The sequence below is a fragment of the Coregonus clupeaformis genome, chromosome 11 (genome assembly GCF_020615455.1).
Source record: "Coregonus clupeaformis isolate EN_2021a chromosome 11, ASM2061545v1, whole genome shotgun sequence".
Lineage (NCBI taxonomy): Eukaryota > Metazoa > Chordata > Actinopteri > Salmoniformes > Salmonidae > Coregonus > Coregonus clupeaformis.
In genome coordinates, this window is record NC_059202.1 from 1429220 (window position 1) to 1447010 (window position 17791).

Consider the following 17791-nt stretch of genomic DNA (forward strand, 5'->3'; position numbering starts at 1 on the left):
GGGGACGTCCTCCCCAGTTGCGTTGAAGCAGGCCAGCACTGTGATGTGCTCCTTGGTCCCCGGAGCCTGCTGGTACACGTGTTTTGCACCCCGGGGAGCCAGTACTTTGTGCCTGCTCTGGTCGCTACGAAACCCAGACTCATCGCAGTTATAGATTTGTCTGGGTTTCTCCCTCAACCCACTCTCCTCCAAGTGCTTCTCATAAGAAGTGAAGAAGGTGTCCATCGTCGGACGTGTGGCACACTCAGCTCTCCCCCTATCCAGGGTGTCCGGCCTCCTCATGCTTAGGTTCTTGTGCCTCCTCCTGAACATTTCCCACCACCTCTTCCCCAGTGGTGGGATTGTTTCCCCTGGGTGCCGAAACCTACAATAGAATAGAATAGAATATATAATTGTCCATCCAGGATGAAAATGTTTGTTTTGGCATCACCATACACATCCACATTTACATCACACACATTGAGAACAGTCAGTCCACCAATCTACATACATAAACACATAGAACACCAAATACCTGCGTATTTTTTCGGCGTATTTCATCAGCCTCTGTCTGGTGAAGGGGAACCCATGGCTGGCGCAGTAGATACAGTACTGCACCAGAGACTTTTCATCCTCTGGTGCAAGCAATGTGGGTGGTCCACTGCGACAACCATGGGTCACCCGGCCGCTCAGCCTGCCCGCCAGGGTCTGCCGAGGTACACCATGCACCTTGGTAGATAAGAAAAGAAAACTGTTACTAGCAGATAAAATTCACATACACATGGTAATATCCTAAAAACAAAAGATGCCTAACCTTGGCAGCCTGGCAGATAGCCATCCCTGCCCCGCAGTCCTCCATGGCATGGAACATGTCCACCTCACTCCATTGCTTCCTCTTGACTTTCTCCATGCTGCAGTGGTAAATACATGTAGCTAAATAACTTGGCATACTATACACACTTTAGAAAGATATCTGAATATGTATAAACATTTACATTTCAAAGCTAAGGCATTGAAAGGTGATGAAAGTTTTCACAATAACTGAAAGTGTACCCACGTTTTTTGTTTGATGTTATCTGTAATGAAAATTAGTGTCCCAATTAGTGTAATATTGATGCATACATTGTACCATTTGACTAAATACTGCCTCTATGTAGCTGTTGTAAGATGAAACATAGCCAACAGTGATAGGTGTCAAAAGGTTCATGGTTCAAAGTTCCAAATACATTTTTGCAGATTGTGCAAAACGCCTCCGTCAGAGGACTCCAATTTTGATACGGTAAAGCTTGACAACATGCAGCTGATTTCGTGATATGTATTATCTAACACTTACAATTTCTTTCCTTTTTGCTTACTTAGCAGTTCTATCACCATTTAGCAACTAAGATAGCAATATTAGATAATCCGTTAGCTATATTTTAGAGGTAAAAAGTTGGATATTAAATTAGGTGTGGTCTGTCGCGCAGTCGAATTTTACAATATGCAGCGTGTTCCACAAAATGTGTACATATAACTTTTTTGAAAACTCTCAACCTAACTTAACTTACATAAATTGCACTGAAAATCGGTGGTCAGCTAGCTAAAAGGGTGTGGTTAGTCACAAAACGTACCGTTATTTTTCAGTCCATTTAAATGTTGAGCTCGAGGTGATTCAGTCCTCCAACCGCTAGAGAGTGTCCGAGGTTAGGGGGTCTCCGATGTTTGGGGAAAATTAGCTAGAACTGTCACAAAATAACAATAATTAGCTGGCTAGCTATTTTGTTTCCATCTTAAAAGGGGTCTACCTACCGTCTTGATGGTCGAGCTCTAGTGACAGTTTATAACAGTTGGAATAGCAAGCGACTTATTAACTTGTGCGCTGGTAGACAGGAATTTAGTTTGTCTTTTTTTATGGAAAAATTAATAAATAATTACAAGTTAATTATATAAAGCAGCCTGTGTAATCATCTGCCAGAGAGTAGCCACAATCGGCCTAAGAATGAGTAGGTGTGTCCAAACTTTTGACTGGTACTGTATGTATTATTATTTTCTTATTTTTTACCACGCATTTTTTTCCTTTTGGGATGTTTGTTAACCACCTGTACAGTAGGTGGCAGAATGCACCTATAATTGTTGCGAACGCCATTATACCAAAGAAGAAGAAGAAGAAGCAGACGAAAATAACTACAACTACCTTGGCTCTGCGTCACAGGTTTCCGCCCATGCACGCTAGGACAGGGAGATAATCGAGACTGCAGCTGTTGTGGTGCAGTAATGTCAAATATTTTTTATAACTAAACATTCTGTGGTAATGTTTTGGTGACTACTACGGATGGCTGTGTGTGCCAGGCTCTGCGGAGTGGGTCAGTCGCGGAGGTGCAGGCGGCGACAGCGGCATAATCAACAGGACCAGGGAAGCGACTCCGAAATGGACGTGGAGGAAGGCGAGCGGATTGTGGGTGAGACACAAGCCGTCACCGGTGGTGGCGGCCCGGAAAACTCCGCCGCGGCAGGGCCGAGTGTGGCCCATAAAGCAACTGCTGAATGTGGCCGTGCAAATTCGTATGGGGACAGTGAAAGCACCGGACCACCGAAGCCGCAGTCCCTGTTGGATCTGCCCCCAGAGCTTTTGGTGGAAATATTCTCATCGCTCCCGGGCACGGAGCTACCAAACCTTGCCCTCGTCTGCAAGAAATTCATGCAAATTCTGAACACGGAAACCATCTGGAGAAGGCGCTGCACGGAGGGTAAATAATAGAGTGATCGCTCATTGTAATTGCAGATAGAAGAATCATTCATTCGCTATATAGTCCTATGCGAAACGTGACGTTTTATCAAACGGGAATAATTGACAGTAATTTATATAATTTGGGCCATAAATTAGTCTATAGCATGGGTTCCTATCCCTTTTTCCCCCCATGGCCCCCCTTTTCACATTTGTTATTTGTTATTGTTATTTATTGAGATGGCCTATATTAAATACACCACCAACTTGATTTTGTTTAATTTGAAGGACCAAACATTTTTTGGTTTTGAAGCTCATTTTCTGTAATTCTGACAAATCTGACATGGAATTGTTTTAAGATGGTCATACTATGGATGATTTAGCTATTTGGTTTTGAATTTGAGGACCCCTTTTAGGTATAAAAAAAACGTGCATATATATCTAAAACATATTTTTCTTTTTTATACAATATTTAAATTTGGCCTACTGCTACTATTATAGCCCAGAGAAACGCACTGAATAACACATTCATAAATGGCAAAGAAGACAGTAATAAAAATCATAAACAAGGTTTTGAAGTGTCTGTCCTATATCTAGGAGATATAAGAAAGCTCTTGAAATATATATATATATATATATATATATATTTTTTTTATTTTTATTTTTTTACACACATATTTAACCCCCTTTTTGGGGTGGGCACAAAACTACCTTCATACTTTCATTCATTTTTTTTAACAACTGGTACTGGTTACCAGAAGAGTCCTGTGACACTTGTGGGGGTCGTAGAGCAAAACGAAGAACACCATCCTGTTCATGAGAATCTCCCCTTTCCACAGTGGGGTCACATTAGTTTGATATTTCCATGTGCATCAGAGGCACTTCTTCCTCTGGCATTTTACCGCTTGTTTCTAGCCTAAAGCATCGCTGTTGTATGTATCGTTTTAGTTCAGTTTATATGCCCCTAGGTTGGGAAGTGGGAACCCCTGGTCTATAGGTTGATACTTGTAAAAATGTCCATTCTTTAAATGTGTACCTTGTACCTATGTTTGTCCCCATCCACTCTGCTTCTCTAGCTTTCCTTTCATTGAAAGTGGCTTCCGATGTTTCACCACGCGATACCGCTTCCTAGTTTAAACTCACTGTTACATTATACAAGCGGCACTCGCCTAGCGTCATGTGGGTGCTAACAAGCAGGCAAGCAAGATGGGTAGTGCTACGTATCAACCATAGAGAATGATAGAGGACTGTTCTTTGTATCTGTCCCATTATTGCGTCTGAGCGCACGGGCAGAGCCATTAAGGCCATCTCCATTTTGAAGTAGTCAATTTTCTTCTACTACTTCTATGAGTTGGTAAACAAACTGAAAGGTTGCATACTGCCAGCTAGAGTGTATCGTTTGAACAGTTATAAAGCCAAGGTTGGCGATTTACTGCCACCTGCAGTTATGGAACGTTTGGTCATGAGTATAATTAATGGCTGATCCCTCCTGATGACCTGGATGGAATTATGTGATCCTTCCTTAACCCATAGGAAGTCCCACCCAGCTGACTACTTCAAAATGGTGAAAGTCCTCAATGGCACTGCCCATGCTAAAACATGCTTTTGGGCAATAGTGTTCTCCATCTATCTTTATGGTATCAACAGCCATTGTCAGCCAATCCAGTAGGGTTTTGAAGCTATGAGGATTTGAATGAAGTTCAGCTTTCCCTAACTCGCCCATGCTTGCATCTCTCACCGGTCCCCCCGCCCACTCAACATCTTTCGCTTTCCTTTCATTGTAAGTGAATGGCTTCTAATGTGTCACCACGGGATGCTGCTTCCTAGTATAAATGGGATGTAAGAATGCGCTGCAGAGGACTTCACTTCGGCTGCAGGGTTCGCGCTACAATGTCACTGCGATTAGGGCTGGGAATTGCCAGGGACCTCACGATATTATCACAATACTTAGCTGTCAAACGACGTATTGCGATTCTCACGATTCTATATGTATTGCGATTCGATACTGCGATTTTATTACGGTTTGACGTTACAAACATATTGCTTACTATATGACTGCTGCAGATAGACGAGAGCGCATGAGAACGAGTTTTGATCAGTCAGGGAAATAAAAGTGCTGAAAACATGTTGGCTCACTATTTAAAAATAAGATGAGAACAAGCTATAGGATGAAAAATACCTGAGTTTTGGCGCAGGTACAGCCGACTAGCAATAGCTAAGGCTACCAAATCGATACTTTGAGTCAAATATCGATAGAATATCGTCCAAAAATAATACTGCGATATGTACATTTATATTTTCCCCCCCCATCACTATCTGCGATACTGCATCGTTAACATAAGACTACAGGCACCGCGAAGGAACTTTGGCATTATGCAACACACTGTTTTATCCTTTGTTTTGAGCACACCATTATGAAAGAAGACAGGCCTCAACCATGTCTACTGCCACCCTATCATAAATCAAATCAAATTGTATTTGTCACATACACGTGTTTAGCAGATGTTATAGCGGTGACAGTGCAGTAATATATAACAATTTCACAACATATACACACAAAACTAGTAAGGAATGGGATTTAATATATATACATATATGGACAAGCAATGACAGAGCGGCATGGACTAAGATACAGTAGAATATTATAGAATAGAATGCAGTATATACATATGAGATGAGCAGTGCAAGATATGTAAACATTATTAAAGTGACTAGTATTCCATTTATTAAAGTGGCCAGTGATTTCAATAGGCAGCAGCAGCCTCTAATGTGCTAGTAATGGCTATTTAACAGTCTGATGGCCTTGAGATAGAAGCTGTTTTTCATTCTCTCGGTCCCAGCTTAGATGCACCTGTACTGACCTTTGACTCGGGTGGTTGATGTTCTTGATTATCTTTTTGGCCTTCCTGTGACATCGGGTGCTGTATGTGTCTTGGAGGGCGGGTAGTTTGCCTCCGGTAATGCGTTCGGCAGACCGCACCTCCCTCTGGAGAGCCCTGCGGTTGTGGGCGGTGCAGTTGCCGTAACAGGCGGTGATACAGCCTGACAGGATGCTCTCAATTGTGCATACTGCCCACAACCGCAGGCAATAACTCCTAGACATAAATGACTGTAAATGGGTTCATGCAGCTCTACCTTCTGTCAACTATGGCTGTGATTGGGCCTAATTGGTTAAAGAAGACATAACTTGCCAAAATGCAAACCTGAATAATGTTTGAACTGTCAATCGTTTGCTATACATGGTCCAGTGTGCTCTCTGATTACATGTGGTTACTGTAACGACCAGACCTTTTTAGGGCTATTCTGCATTTTGCTCATAGGTATAGTGCACTAAGGTTATTATAGTAAAATGGGGGTGGCAGGTAGCTTAGTTGTTAAGAGCGTTGTGCCAGTAACCGAAAGGTCGCTGGTTCTAATCCCCGAGCCGACTAGGTGAAAAATCTGTCGATGTGCCCTTGAGCAAGGCACTTAACCCTAATTGCTCCTGTAAGTCGCTCTGGATAAGAGCGTCTGCTAAATGACTAAAATGTGGTCCTCTGTAGCTCAGCTGGTAGAGCACGGCGCTTGTAACGCCAAGGTAGTGGGTTCGATCCCCGGGACCACCCATACACAAAAATGTATGCACGCATGACTGTAAGTCACTTTGGATAAAAGCGTCTGCTAAATGGCATATTATTATTATTATTATTATTATTATTGTAAATGTAAATGTAAAATAAAATGCAATCTAAAATTGGCAAAACAATTTAGTAAACCGAAATAAAAACTAAAAACATTTCTAAAACTATACTGAAACTGTCTTTGGCTGCAAAACTAACTGAAATAAAAACCATCAAATGTGTAAAAAATAAAAGATTATACAAAAAACGTTCTGCAAAAATCAAATGGTTTAAGCTTCTTTTTCTAATGGGGTTTTCGAGCTTCTGAATCTGGCGGTTAAATGCTGCCAGTAGATGCCAACGTTTTCAAATAGGTTTGTACATAACTATCACTAGTTAACAGGGAAGAAATCTGATGGCGAGCACAGAGCGTGACTGGACCAAGCTAGAACAACTTGTGAAGTTGCTGTAGCCGTTCGCAATCCACACCGACCAACTTCAAACTGACAGCCAGTTACTGTCTGATGTGGTGCTGTTCATTCTCAAACTTGAGAATTAACATAAACATGTTTAGCATCTCAAAGCATCTAAAGTCTTCCACGAATACAAGCTGATGATGATGAATAAATGTCGAATAAATATCCTACACCATCACAATAAAGTCTATTTATTTAGTTGTGATGGGCCTATAAACCTGGGAATGTCTTAGAAATCCAAACATATGGCATGATGTGACTATAATGATGATTTAGAAAAAGTAGCAAAAAAAGGCATGCACTCTGATCCTTGTGCTTCCAGCTGAGAGAGAGATAATTGCTTTGTTGCTCTGCTTGTGTGGCAAACAAGTTAGGGTAGATCTAAATCAATGGAAGATGGAATTAAAATGACATACCGTGCATTCAGAAAGTATTCAGACCCCTTGACTTCTTCCACATTGTTACGTTACAGCCTTATTATAAAATGGATTAAGTAGTCCCCTAGTCTGACTAGTCTCCCAGTCCCTGCCGCTGAAAAAGATCCCCACAGCATGATGCTGCCACCACCATGCTTCATTGTAGGGATGCTGTAAGGTTTCCTCCAGACGTGACGCTTGGAATTCAGGCCAAAGAGTTCAATCTTGGTTTCATCAGACCAGAGAATCTTGTTTCTCTTGGTCAGAGTCCTTTAGGTGTATTTTGGCAAACTCCAAGTGGACTGTCATGTGCCTTTTACTGAGTAGTGGCTTCGTCTGGCTACTCTACCATAAAGGCCTGATTGGTGAGTGCTGCAGAGACGGTTGTCCTTCTGGAAGGTTCTCCTATCTCCACAGAGGAGCTCTAGGAAGAGTCTTGGTGGTTCCAAACTTCTTCCATTTAAGAATGACGGAGGCCACTGTGTTCTTCGGGACCTTCAATGTTGCAGAAATGTTTTGGTACCCTTCCTCAGATCTGTGCCTCAACACAATCCTGTCTCGGAGCTCAATGGACAATTCCTTCGACGTCATGACTTGGTTTTTGCTTTGACATTTACTGTCAACTGTGGGACCTTTTTATATAGACGGGTGTGTGCCTTTTTTAAATAATGTCCAATCAATTGAATTTACAACAGGTGGACAACAGTAGAAACATCAAGGATGATCAATGGAAACAGGATGCACCTGAGCTCAATTTCGAGTGTCATAGCAAAGGGTCTGAATAATAATGTAAATAACGTATTTCTGTTGTTTATTTTTAAGAAATTTGCAAAGATTTCTAAAAACCTTTTTTCACTGTCATTATGGGGTATTGTATGTAGATTGATAAGGGAAAAAATGAATGTATTCAATTTGAGAATAAGGCTGCATAGGCTACTTTCTGTCCATAACCCTGAAACTAAATAATATAAATATGAAATATAAAAGTTTTATCAAACTGAAAAAAATAGTAAATCTGAAAACTAACAAACTGAAAAAAATTATAATAATGTAAAAACAAATATTAAATTACAACTATAATAACCTTGTAGTGCACCAATGCAAGTTTGCATTGATGATACAATGGCAATCCGGGTTATAGGTTAAAATCCTACACGTGAACTGCCGACATTATTACACATATTAATCGATAATGATGGAAAATAAGATATGCAAGATATTTGAATGGATATATATTTTTAAATAGATATATATTGAGGTGAGAGCATTGGAAATGCTTTTGGCGGTTGAATATTCTTCTCCCATGGGCAAAGAAACTCAAAAGGGGTGATGATATTAATTAACAGTAATTTCGATCTGAATGTGCAAATTGTCCAAACAGATACGCAAGGTAGATGGATTATTTTAAATATGTTATTGGACCATAAACAGATATGGCTCATTAGCCTTTACGGACCAAATAATGATGATCCACACTTCTTTGACAATATATATAATAAATTATCAACTCTGAAAGCAATTCAAGACTCTGTTATTATGGTGGGAGATTATAATACAGTTTTAAATAGCTCAATGGACCGTAAAGGAAATCACACTACAAACAATCACCCTCATGCTCTTAAGGAAATCGTGAATGTCATGGCTACATTAGAACTAGTAGATATATGGAGGCTTAAATATCCTGATCTAGTGAGATATTCCACGGGGGGCCAGTATGAAAAATGTATGCACTCACTAACTGTAAGTCGCTCTGGATAAGAGCGTCTGCTAAATGACTAAAATGTAAAAAATATACATGGTGGAGACTCAATCAAGCTAGTCGTCTTGACTTCTTTCTTATGTAATTCTCGTTGGCACCAAAAGTTTAAAAAGTGTTGATAGGGGACAGAATGCGGTCGGACCATCATATAATTGGCATATACATTACTCTTACTGAATTTCCACGTGGGCGAGGATATTGGAAATGTAATCAAAGCCTATTGGATGATAACTTGTTTTTAACTAGGACAGAGGAATTTTTTCCGACATAACATAGGTACAGCAAATCCCTTTATTGTATGGGACACCTTTTTCAAATGTGCCTTTAGAAGCCATGCAATTCAGTACTCAAGCAATTTAGGTCAAAAGAGTCCACACTAACAAAGGAAATAGAAGGTCTAACAGAACAGATAGCAATAAAAACTGTAACATAGAGGCTCAGAATAAATTAGAGGAAAAACAAAAAGAAATGGAGAAACTTATTCAAGAAAGATCATATGTAATATATTATAAAAATAAAGCAAACTGGATGAATATGGGGAAAAATGCACCAAATTCTTTTTAAATCTTCAACATAGAAATGCTACCAAAAATAATTTATTGAAAATGGTTACAAATGACGGAGTCACCCATGATTCACCAAGTTATATTATGAAGGAGGAAACAAAGTACTTTAAGCATATGTTTTTGTTTCAGTCGCCTCCATCTCCTCTAACTGAAGCAAATTGTAGAGATTTTTTTTATATTGATAATGTAAAATTAACAGCCATACAGAAAGACTCATGTGAAGGTGAAATTACAGAGGAGGAACTTCTGGATGCAATTAAAGACTTTAAGTCCGGGAAAACTCCAGGGTTGGATGGCATACCAGTCGAGGTATACCAAACCTTTTTTGATATACTCAGAGGACCGTTATTAGCATGTTTTAACCACTCCTATGTAAATGGTAGATTATCAGACACTCAAGAAGAAGGTCTGATTTCATTATTACTGAAACAGGATACAAGTGGAAAATATAAAGATCCAGTCCATTAAAAAAAATGGAGGCCCCTTACACTTCAGTGTTGTGATGCAAAAATTATTGCAAAATGTATAGCGCATAGAATTAAAAAGGTATTGTTGGACATTATTCATTCTAAGGTTTTTTACATGGGTGATACATTGGAGATAATATAAGGCAAGTACTGGAAACAATAGAACACTATGAAAAATCTGGGAAACCAGGCCTTCTATTCATAGCAGACTTCGAAAAGGCATTGGATAAAGTAGTACTGGGGTTTATATATAAATGCCTGGAGCATTTCAATTTTGGACAATCTCTTATAAATTGGGTTAAAATCATGTATAGTAACCCTAGGTGTAAAATAGTAAATAATGGCTATTTTTCAGAAAGTTTTAAACTGTCAAGAGGAGTGAAACAAGGTTGTCCACTATCGGCATATCTATTTATTATTGCCATCGAGATGTTAGCTATTAAAATCAGATCCAACAATAATATCAAGGGATTAGAAATCCAGGGCTTAAAAACAAAAGGTGTCATTGTACGCTGATGATTCATGTTTTCTTTGAAATCCACAACTTGAATCCCTCCACAGCCTCAGAGGATCTAGATACATTTTCTAACCTCGCTGGATTACAACCAAATTATGATAAATGGACTATATTACGTTTTGGTCACTAAAAAATAAAATTTTTACATAATCAAATTTTATTGGCAACATGCGCCGAATACAACAGGTGCAGACATTACAGTGAAATGCTTACTTACAGCCCTTAACCAACAGTGCATTTATTTTTAATAAAAAATGTAAAATAAAACAACAAAGTGTTGAGAAAAAAAGAGCAGAAGTAAAATAAAATAACAGTAGGGAGGCTATATACAGGGGGGTACCGGTGCAGAGTCAATGTGCGGGGGCACCGGCTAGTTGAGGTAGTTGAAGTAATATGTACATGTGGGTAGAGTTAAAGTGACTATGCATAAATAATTAACAGAGTAGCAGCAGCGTAAAAAGATGGGGTGGGTGGGGGGGGGGGGGAGTGCAAATAGTCTGGGTAGCCATGATTAGCTGTTCAGGAGTCTTATGGCTTGGGGGTAGAAGCTGTTGAGAAGTCTTTTGGACCTAGACTTGGCACTCCGGTACCGCTTGCCGTGCGGTAGCAGAGAGAACAGTCTATGACTAGGGTGGCTGGTGTCTTTTACAATTTTGAGGGCCTTCCTCTGACACCACCTGGTATAGAGGTCCTGGATGGCAGGAAGCTTGGCCCCAGTGATGTACTGGGCTGTACACACTACCCTCTGTAGTGCCTTGCGGTCGGAGGCCAAGCAGTTGCCATACCAGGCGGTGATGCAACCAGTCAGGATGCTCTCGATGGTGCAGCTGTAGAATTGAGGATCTGAGGACCCATACCAAATCTTTTCAGTCTCCTGAGGGGGAATAGGCTTTGTCGTGCCCTCTTCACGACTGTCTTGGTGTGTTTGGACCATGATAGTTTGTTGGTGATGTGGACACCAAGGAACTTGAAGCTCTCAACCTGTTCCACTACAGCCCCGTCGATGAGAATGGGGGCGTGCTCAGTCCTCTTTTTTTTCCTGTAGTCCACAATCATCTCCTTTGTCTTGATCACGTTGAGGGAAGAGGTTGTTATCCTGGCACCACACGGCCAGGTCTCTGACCTCCTCCCTATAGGCGGTCTCATCATTGTCGGTTATCAGGCCTACCACTGTTGTGTCGTTGGCAAACGTAATGATGGTGTTGGAGTCGTGCCTGGCCATGCAGTCATGGGTGAACAGGGAGTACAGGAGGGGACTGAGCACGCACCCCTGAGGGGCCCCCGTGTTGAGGATCAGTGTGGCAGATGTGTTGTTACCTACCCTTACCACCTGGGGACGGCCCGTCAGGAAGTCCAGGATCCAGTTGCAGAGGGAGGTGATTAGTCCCAGGATCCTTAGCTTAGTGATGAGCTTCGAGGGCACTATGGTGTTGAATGCTGAGCTGTAGTCAATGAATAGCATTCTCACGTAGGTGTTCCTCTTGTCCAGGTGGGAAAGGGCAGTGTGGAGTGCAATAGAGATTGCGTCATCTGTGGATCTGTTGGGGCGGTATGCAAATTGGAGTGGGTCTAGGGTTTCTGGGATAATGGTGTTGTGAGCCATGACCAGCCTTTCAAAGCACTTCATGGCTACAGACGTCAGTGCTACGGGTCGGTAGTCATTTAGGCAGGTTATCTTAGTGTCCTTGGGCACGGGGACTATGGTGGTCTGCTTGAAACATGTTGGTATTACAGACTCAGTCAGGGACAGGTTGAAAATGTCAGTGAAGACACTTGCCAATTGGTCAGCACATGCTCGGAGTACACATCCTAGTAATCCGTCTGGCCCTGCGGCCTTGTGAATGTTGACCTGCTTAAAAGTCTTACTCACATTGGCTACGGAGAGCGTGATCACATAGTCATCCGGAACAGCTGGTGCTCTCATGCATGTAGTTTACCAATAAAATGGTCTGATGGTGATGTGGATATACTCGGAATACATATCCCAAATGAAATAAATGATCTCACTCCAATACATTTTAATAGAAAGTTAGCAAAAATAGATAAGATCTTGCTACCATGGAAAGGTAAATACCTGTCAATTTGTGGAAAAATCACCCTGATTTAACTCTTTAGTATTATCCCAGTTGACCTATGTTCTTATATTCTTGCCTATGCCTAGCAAACAGTTTTTTTAATTATATGAGAAAAAAATATTCCATTTTATTTGGAACGGCAAGCCAGACAAAATTAAACGGGCCTATTTATATAATGAATATGAATTCGGAGGACAGAAATTATTAAATATTAAAGCATTAGACCTATCACTAAAAGCTTCAGTCATACAAAAGTTATACATAAATCCGAACTGGTTCTCTAGCAAATTAGTAAGATTGTCTCACCCAATGTTCAAGAATGGACTTTTTCCCTTTATTCAGATTACAAGCTCTCACTTTAAGTTATTTGAAAAGGAAATAATCTCCCAAATATCACTCTCTAAAACAAGCCATAGAAAGTTGGTTGCAATTTCAATGTAATCCTCCAGAAACGACAGAACAAATAATGCAACAAATATTGTGGTTAAACTCAAATATACTAATTGATAAAAAACCATTTTTTTTGACAAAATGTTTAAAAAAGGTATAATCTTCGTAAATAATATTATCGGTAGGATTGGTGGAGTTGTCGCACATGCAGCTAACAAGAACATATGGAAATGTCTGCTCTACCCAAAATTACAACCAAATAATTGTTAGGGGACAGGACAACTTCACCGCATCAAAGGGACGATGGACGGGACCACGTACCGTCAAATCTTGGGTGAGAACCTCCTTCCCTCAGCCAGGGCATTGAAAATAGGTCGTGGATGGATATTCCAGCATGACAATGACCCAAAACACACGGCCAAGGCAACAAAGGAGTGGCTCAAGAAGAAGCACATTAAGGTCCTGGAGTGGCCTAGCCAGTCTCCAGACCTTAATCCCATAGAAAATCTGTGGAGGGACCTGAAGGTTGGAGTTGCCAAACGTCAGCCTCGAAACCTTAATGACTTGGAGAAGATCTGCCAAGAGGAGTGGGACAAAATCCCTCCTGAGATGTGTGCAAACCTGGTGGCCAACTACAAGAAATGTCTGACCTCTGATTGCCAACAAGGGTTGTACTAAGTCACGTTTTGCAGAGGGGTCAAATACTTATTTCCATCATTAAAATGCAAATCAATTCATAAAATTTTTGACATGCGTTTTTATGGATTTTGTTGTTGTTATTCTCTCTCACTGTTCAAATAAACCTACCATTAAAATTATAGACTGATCATGTCTTTGTCAGTGGGCAAACGTACAAAATCAGCAGGGGATCAAATACTTTTTCCCCTGTATATAGGTTATAGGTTGAGCGCTTTTGTGAAAGAGCACAGTTAGAAAAATATGGCATATAGAAGCAAACCAGATGGACATCATGAAGATGAACTGAGGAAGTTCAGGAGTAAAAACAAACTAAATATAATTATTGTAGAATTTGACTGTGTCCATAAAATGTATATAGTATGTATGGGCTGGAAGTAGAGGCCTAAGCGTTGTTGTTCACTAGTTTACTCCAATTGGGGAAGGGGTGGTGGGGTTGGAAAGTAATGAAGGGAAATTTGTTTGTGTGTGTGTGTGTGTATGGATGTATGTATATGTGTGTGTGTATATACACTGCTCAAAAAAAGAAAGGGAACACTAAAATAACACATCCTAGATCTGAATGAATTAAATAATCGTATTAAATACTTTTTTCTTTACATAGTTGAATGTGCTGACAACAAAATCACACAAAAACGATCAATGGAAATCAAATGTATCAACCCATGGAGGTCTGGATTTGGAGTCACCCCTCAAAATTAAAGTGGAAAACCACACTACAGGCTGATCCAACTTTGATGTAATGTCCTTAAAACAAGTCAAAATGAGGCTCAGTAGTGTGTGTGGCCTCCACGTGCCTGTATGACCTACCTACAACGCCTGGGCATGCTCCTGATGAGGTGGCGGATGGTCTCCTGAGGGATCTCCTCCCAGACCTGGACTAAAGCATCCGCCAACTCCTGGACAGTCTGTGGTGCAACGTGGCGTTGGTGGATGGAGCGAGACATGATGTCCCAGATGTGCTCAATTGGATTCAGGTCTGGGGAACGGGTGGGCCAGTCCATAGCATCAATGCCTTCCTCTTGCAGGAACTGCTGACACACTCCAGCCACATGAGGTCTAGCATTGTCTTGCATTAGGAGGAACCCAGGGCCAACCGCACCAGCATATGGTCTCACAAGGGGTCTGAGGATCTCATCTCGGTACCTAATGGCAGTCAGGCTACCTCTGGCGAGCACATGGAGGGCTGTGCGGCCCCCAAAAGAAATGCCACCCCACACCATGACTGACCCACCGCCAAACCGGTCATGCTGGAGGATGTTGCAGGCAGCAGAACGTTCTCCACGGCGTCTCCAGACTCTGTCACTTCTGTCACGTGCTCAGTGTGAACCTGCTTTCATCTGTAAAGAGCACAGGGCGTCAGTGGCGAATTTGCCAATCTTGGTGTTCTCTGGCAAATGCCAAACGTCCTGCACGGTGTTGGGCTGTAAGCACAACCCCCACCTGTGGACGTCGGGCCCTCATACCACCCTCATGGAGTCTGTTTCTGACCGTTTGAGCAGACACATGCACATTTGTGGCCTGCTGGAGGTCATTTTGCAGGGCTCTGGCAGTGCTCCTCCTGCTCCTCCTTGCACAAAGGCGGAGGTAGCAGTCCTGCTGCTGGGTTGTTGCCCTCCTACGGCCTCCTCCACGTCTCCTGATGTACTGACCTGTCTCCTGGTAGCGCCTCCATGCTCTGGACACTACGCTGACAGACACAGCAAACCTTCTTGCCACAGCTCGCATTGATGTGCCATCCTGGGTGAGCTGCACTACCTGAGCCACTTGTGTGGGTTGTAGACTCCATCTCATGCTACCACTAGAGTGAAAGCACCGCCAGCATTCAAAAGTGACCAAAACATCAGTCAGGAAGCATAGGAACTGAGAAGTGGTCTGTGGTCACCACATGCAAAACCAGTCCTTTATTGGGGGTGTCTTGCTAATTGCCTATAATTTCCACCTGTTGTCTATTCCATTTGCACAACAGCATGTGAATTTTATTGTCAATCAGTGTTGCTTCCTAAGTGGACAGTTTGATTTCACAGAAGTGTGATTGACTTGGAGTTACATTGTGTTGTTTAAGTGTTCCCTTTATTTTTTTGAGCAGTGTGTGTATATATATATATATATATATATATATATATATATATATATATATATATATATATATATTAGGGCTGTCAAAAATAGCGCGTTAACGACGTTAATTAGTTGTTTGCTGTTAATTACGTAAATTTTTTTAACGCATTTCACGCATGCGCAGTGTGACAAATTATTCAGGTCAGGAAAGTGGTTGGGAGCTAGAGGCGAGATGGAGCAAGGTGAGCAAAGTGGGCCTATTGACGGATTCAAATATAAAAAGAATGATGATGGTACAGTTAACAAGTACAAGGTTATTTGCAAGATTTGTAAGAAGGAGTTTCAATTTCACCGGAGCTGTTCAAGCTTGAAGTACCATGTCAACGCCAAACATGCGTTTGCTGGGCCGTCAGATTCTGTCATCGCAGCCCTGGACAATCAGGAGCACAAACTCGTTTTGCCGACCGCAGCAGAGTGGGATAAACTGCAGAGGCTGGAGACACTTCTAGAGCCATGCAGGTAAATCAGTCTGTAACTTATCAAATAACATCGCTTTGATTATTTTCTGGAATGAATTAAACCAAGTCAAATATCAATAACATGTATCTATGTAAAAAATAATGATGATGATGAAAAAAAATAATAATAATAATAATAATAATATGTTAACCACTGTTCTAATAATACACTGTCTCTGTGTGCATGTGTGTGTTTGTGTGCGTAGGTATGTAACTGAGCTCCTGGGTGGAGAGGCCTATGTCTCCTGTTCTGTGGTACTACCTTCTCTCTGCCACTTGCGTCTCAAGATGGAAGCCTGTGATGAGGACCCTGCATATGTGGTGAGATTCAAGACCAAGTTCAAGGAGGACCTAGCATCCCGTCAAGAACAGCTCAACAATGCATGGCTCCAGATTGCTACAGTTTTGGATCCTCGTTTCAAAGACTTGAAATGCCTGCCCAAGACAGACAGGGAAGAGGTGTGGACCACACTTGAAGGGATGCTGCAACAAGAATCACCCAGAAGGTCTTCACAGACACATGATGATGGGCCACCCAGGAAGAAAATCAGCCTTCTGCAAATGGGCTCAGATTCAGAATCAGAAGATGAAGAGGTCCAACCTGCCATACAGAGGTACAGAGCAGAGCCCACCATTAAATTGGAGGACTGCCCCTTGAGGTGGTGGGCATCTCATTCAGGAGCCCATGAGAAGCTGGCCTCACTAGCTCTCAAATATCTAGCCACTCCTGCAACCACTGTTCCCTGTGAACGACTTTTCTCAGTTGCAGGTCACATTGTGAACAAGAAAAGGTCAGTTTTACTTTCAGAAAATGTGAACAAGTTAGTTTGCCTCAGCAACTGGCTGAAAGATGATGAAGCTCAGTAGATTTGAAAGGTGATGTTCAAACAAAAAGACCAGTTTCAGTGCAACATGTTATAGTAGTTAGCAACTGGATTTTTGAGCAACTGGATTAAAGAATGGAGGAAAAGGTAAAAGATTGTTCTTTGGTTTGATTTAAAAGTTTTATTGAAAATGTTTTTTTCCACAGATGACTCAAATTGTGCAAAAATGTGGTAGGTCACTGTTATGATTTGACTACATTTATTGCTTTCTGTTCAATTGAATACTGTAAATTGTACATCCTGGTTAAGAGGAATGCCAAAGAGGAAGTGATGGAACATTACAAAGACAAATATTATGGTGTGTAGTATGTTTCAGCTTGATTTAAAACACCATTATTTGGCTGTGTTAATAAACAGACATAATATGAAAATTATGTATCTGTGTCCTGTTATTTATCTTTTGGTATGCATTTCAGAAAAAAAATGGTTAGGATTCAGGTGTAATTGCAAATAGTGATTAATCATGATTAATCCACTGAAAATTCTGATTAATTTGATTAAAAATTTTAATCATTTGACAGCCCTAATATATATATATATATATGAGAAAAAAAACATATGGGGGATTGGAAGTGATGCAGACAATTACATTGATGGAAGTTACAATCTATCTGAAATATTAAAACTGATTTACCCCCTAAAAGAAAAAAAGAAAGTTTGCATAAGTGGTTTCTCAGTGAAAGC

The 17791-nt window shown here is 41.1% G+C and overlaps 1 protein-coding gene across 2 annotated transcripts in view; it reads left to right on the forward strand.

The window, feature by feature from the left end:
• Nucleotides 1-2143: 2143 nt before the first annotated feature.
• Nucleotides 2144-17791, forward strand: part of LOC121577011 (F-box only protein 31) — a 33670-nt gene continuing 18022 nt past the window's right edge. Inside the window, exon 1 of one of the 2 annotated variants that reach the window (XM_041890690.2) lies at nucleotides 2144-2705. In XM_041890690.2, the coding sequence (XP_041746624.1) occupies nucleotides 2291-2705 (415 nt within the window). In that variant the 5' untranslated portion in view covers nucleotides 2144-2290. The remainder of the gene's footprint in view (nucleotides 2706-17791) is intronic. The other variant, XM_041890691.2, reaches the window with a different exon arrangement.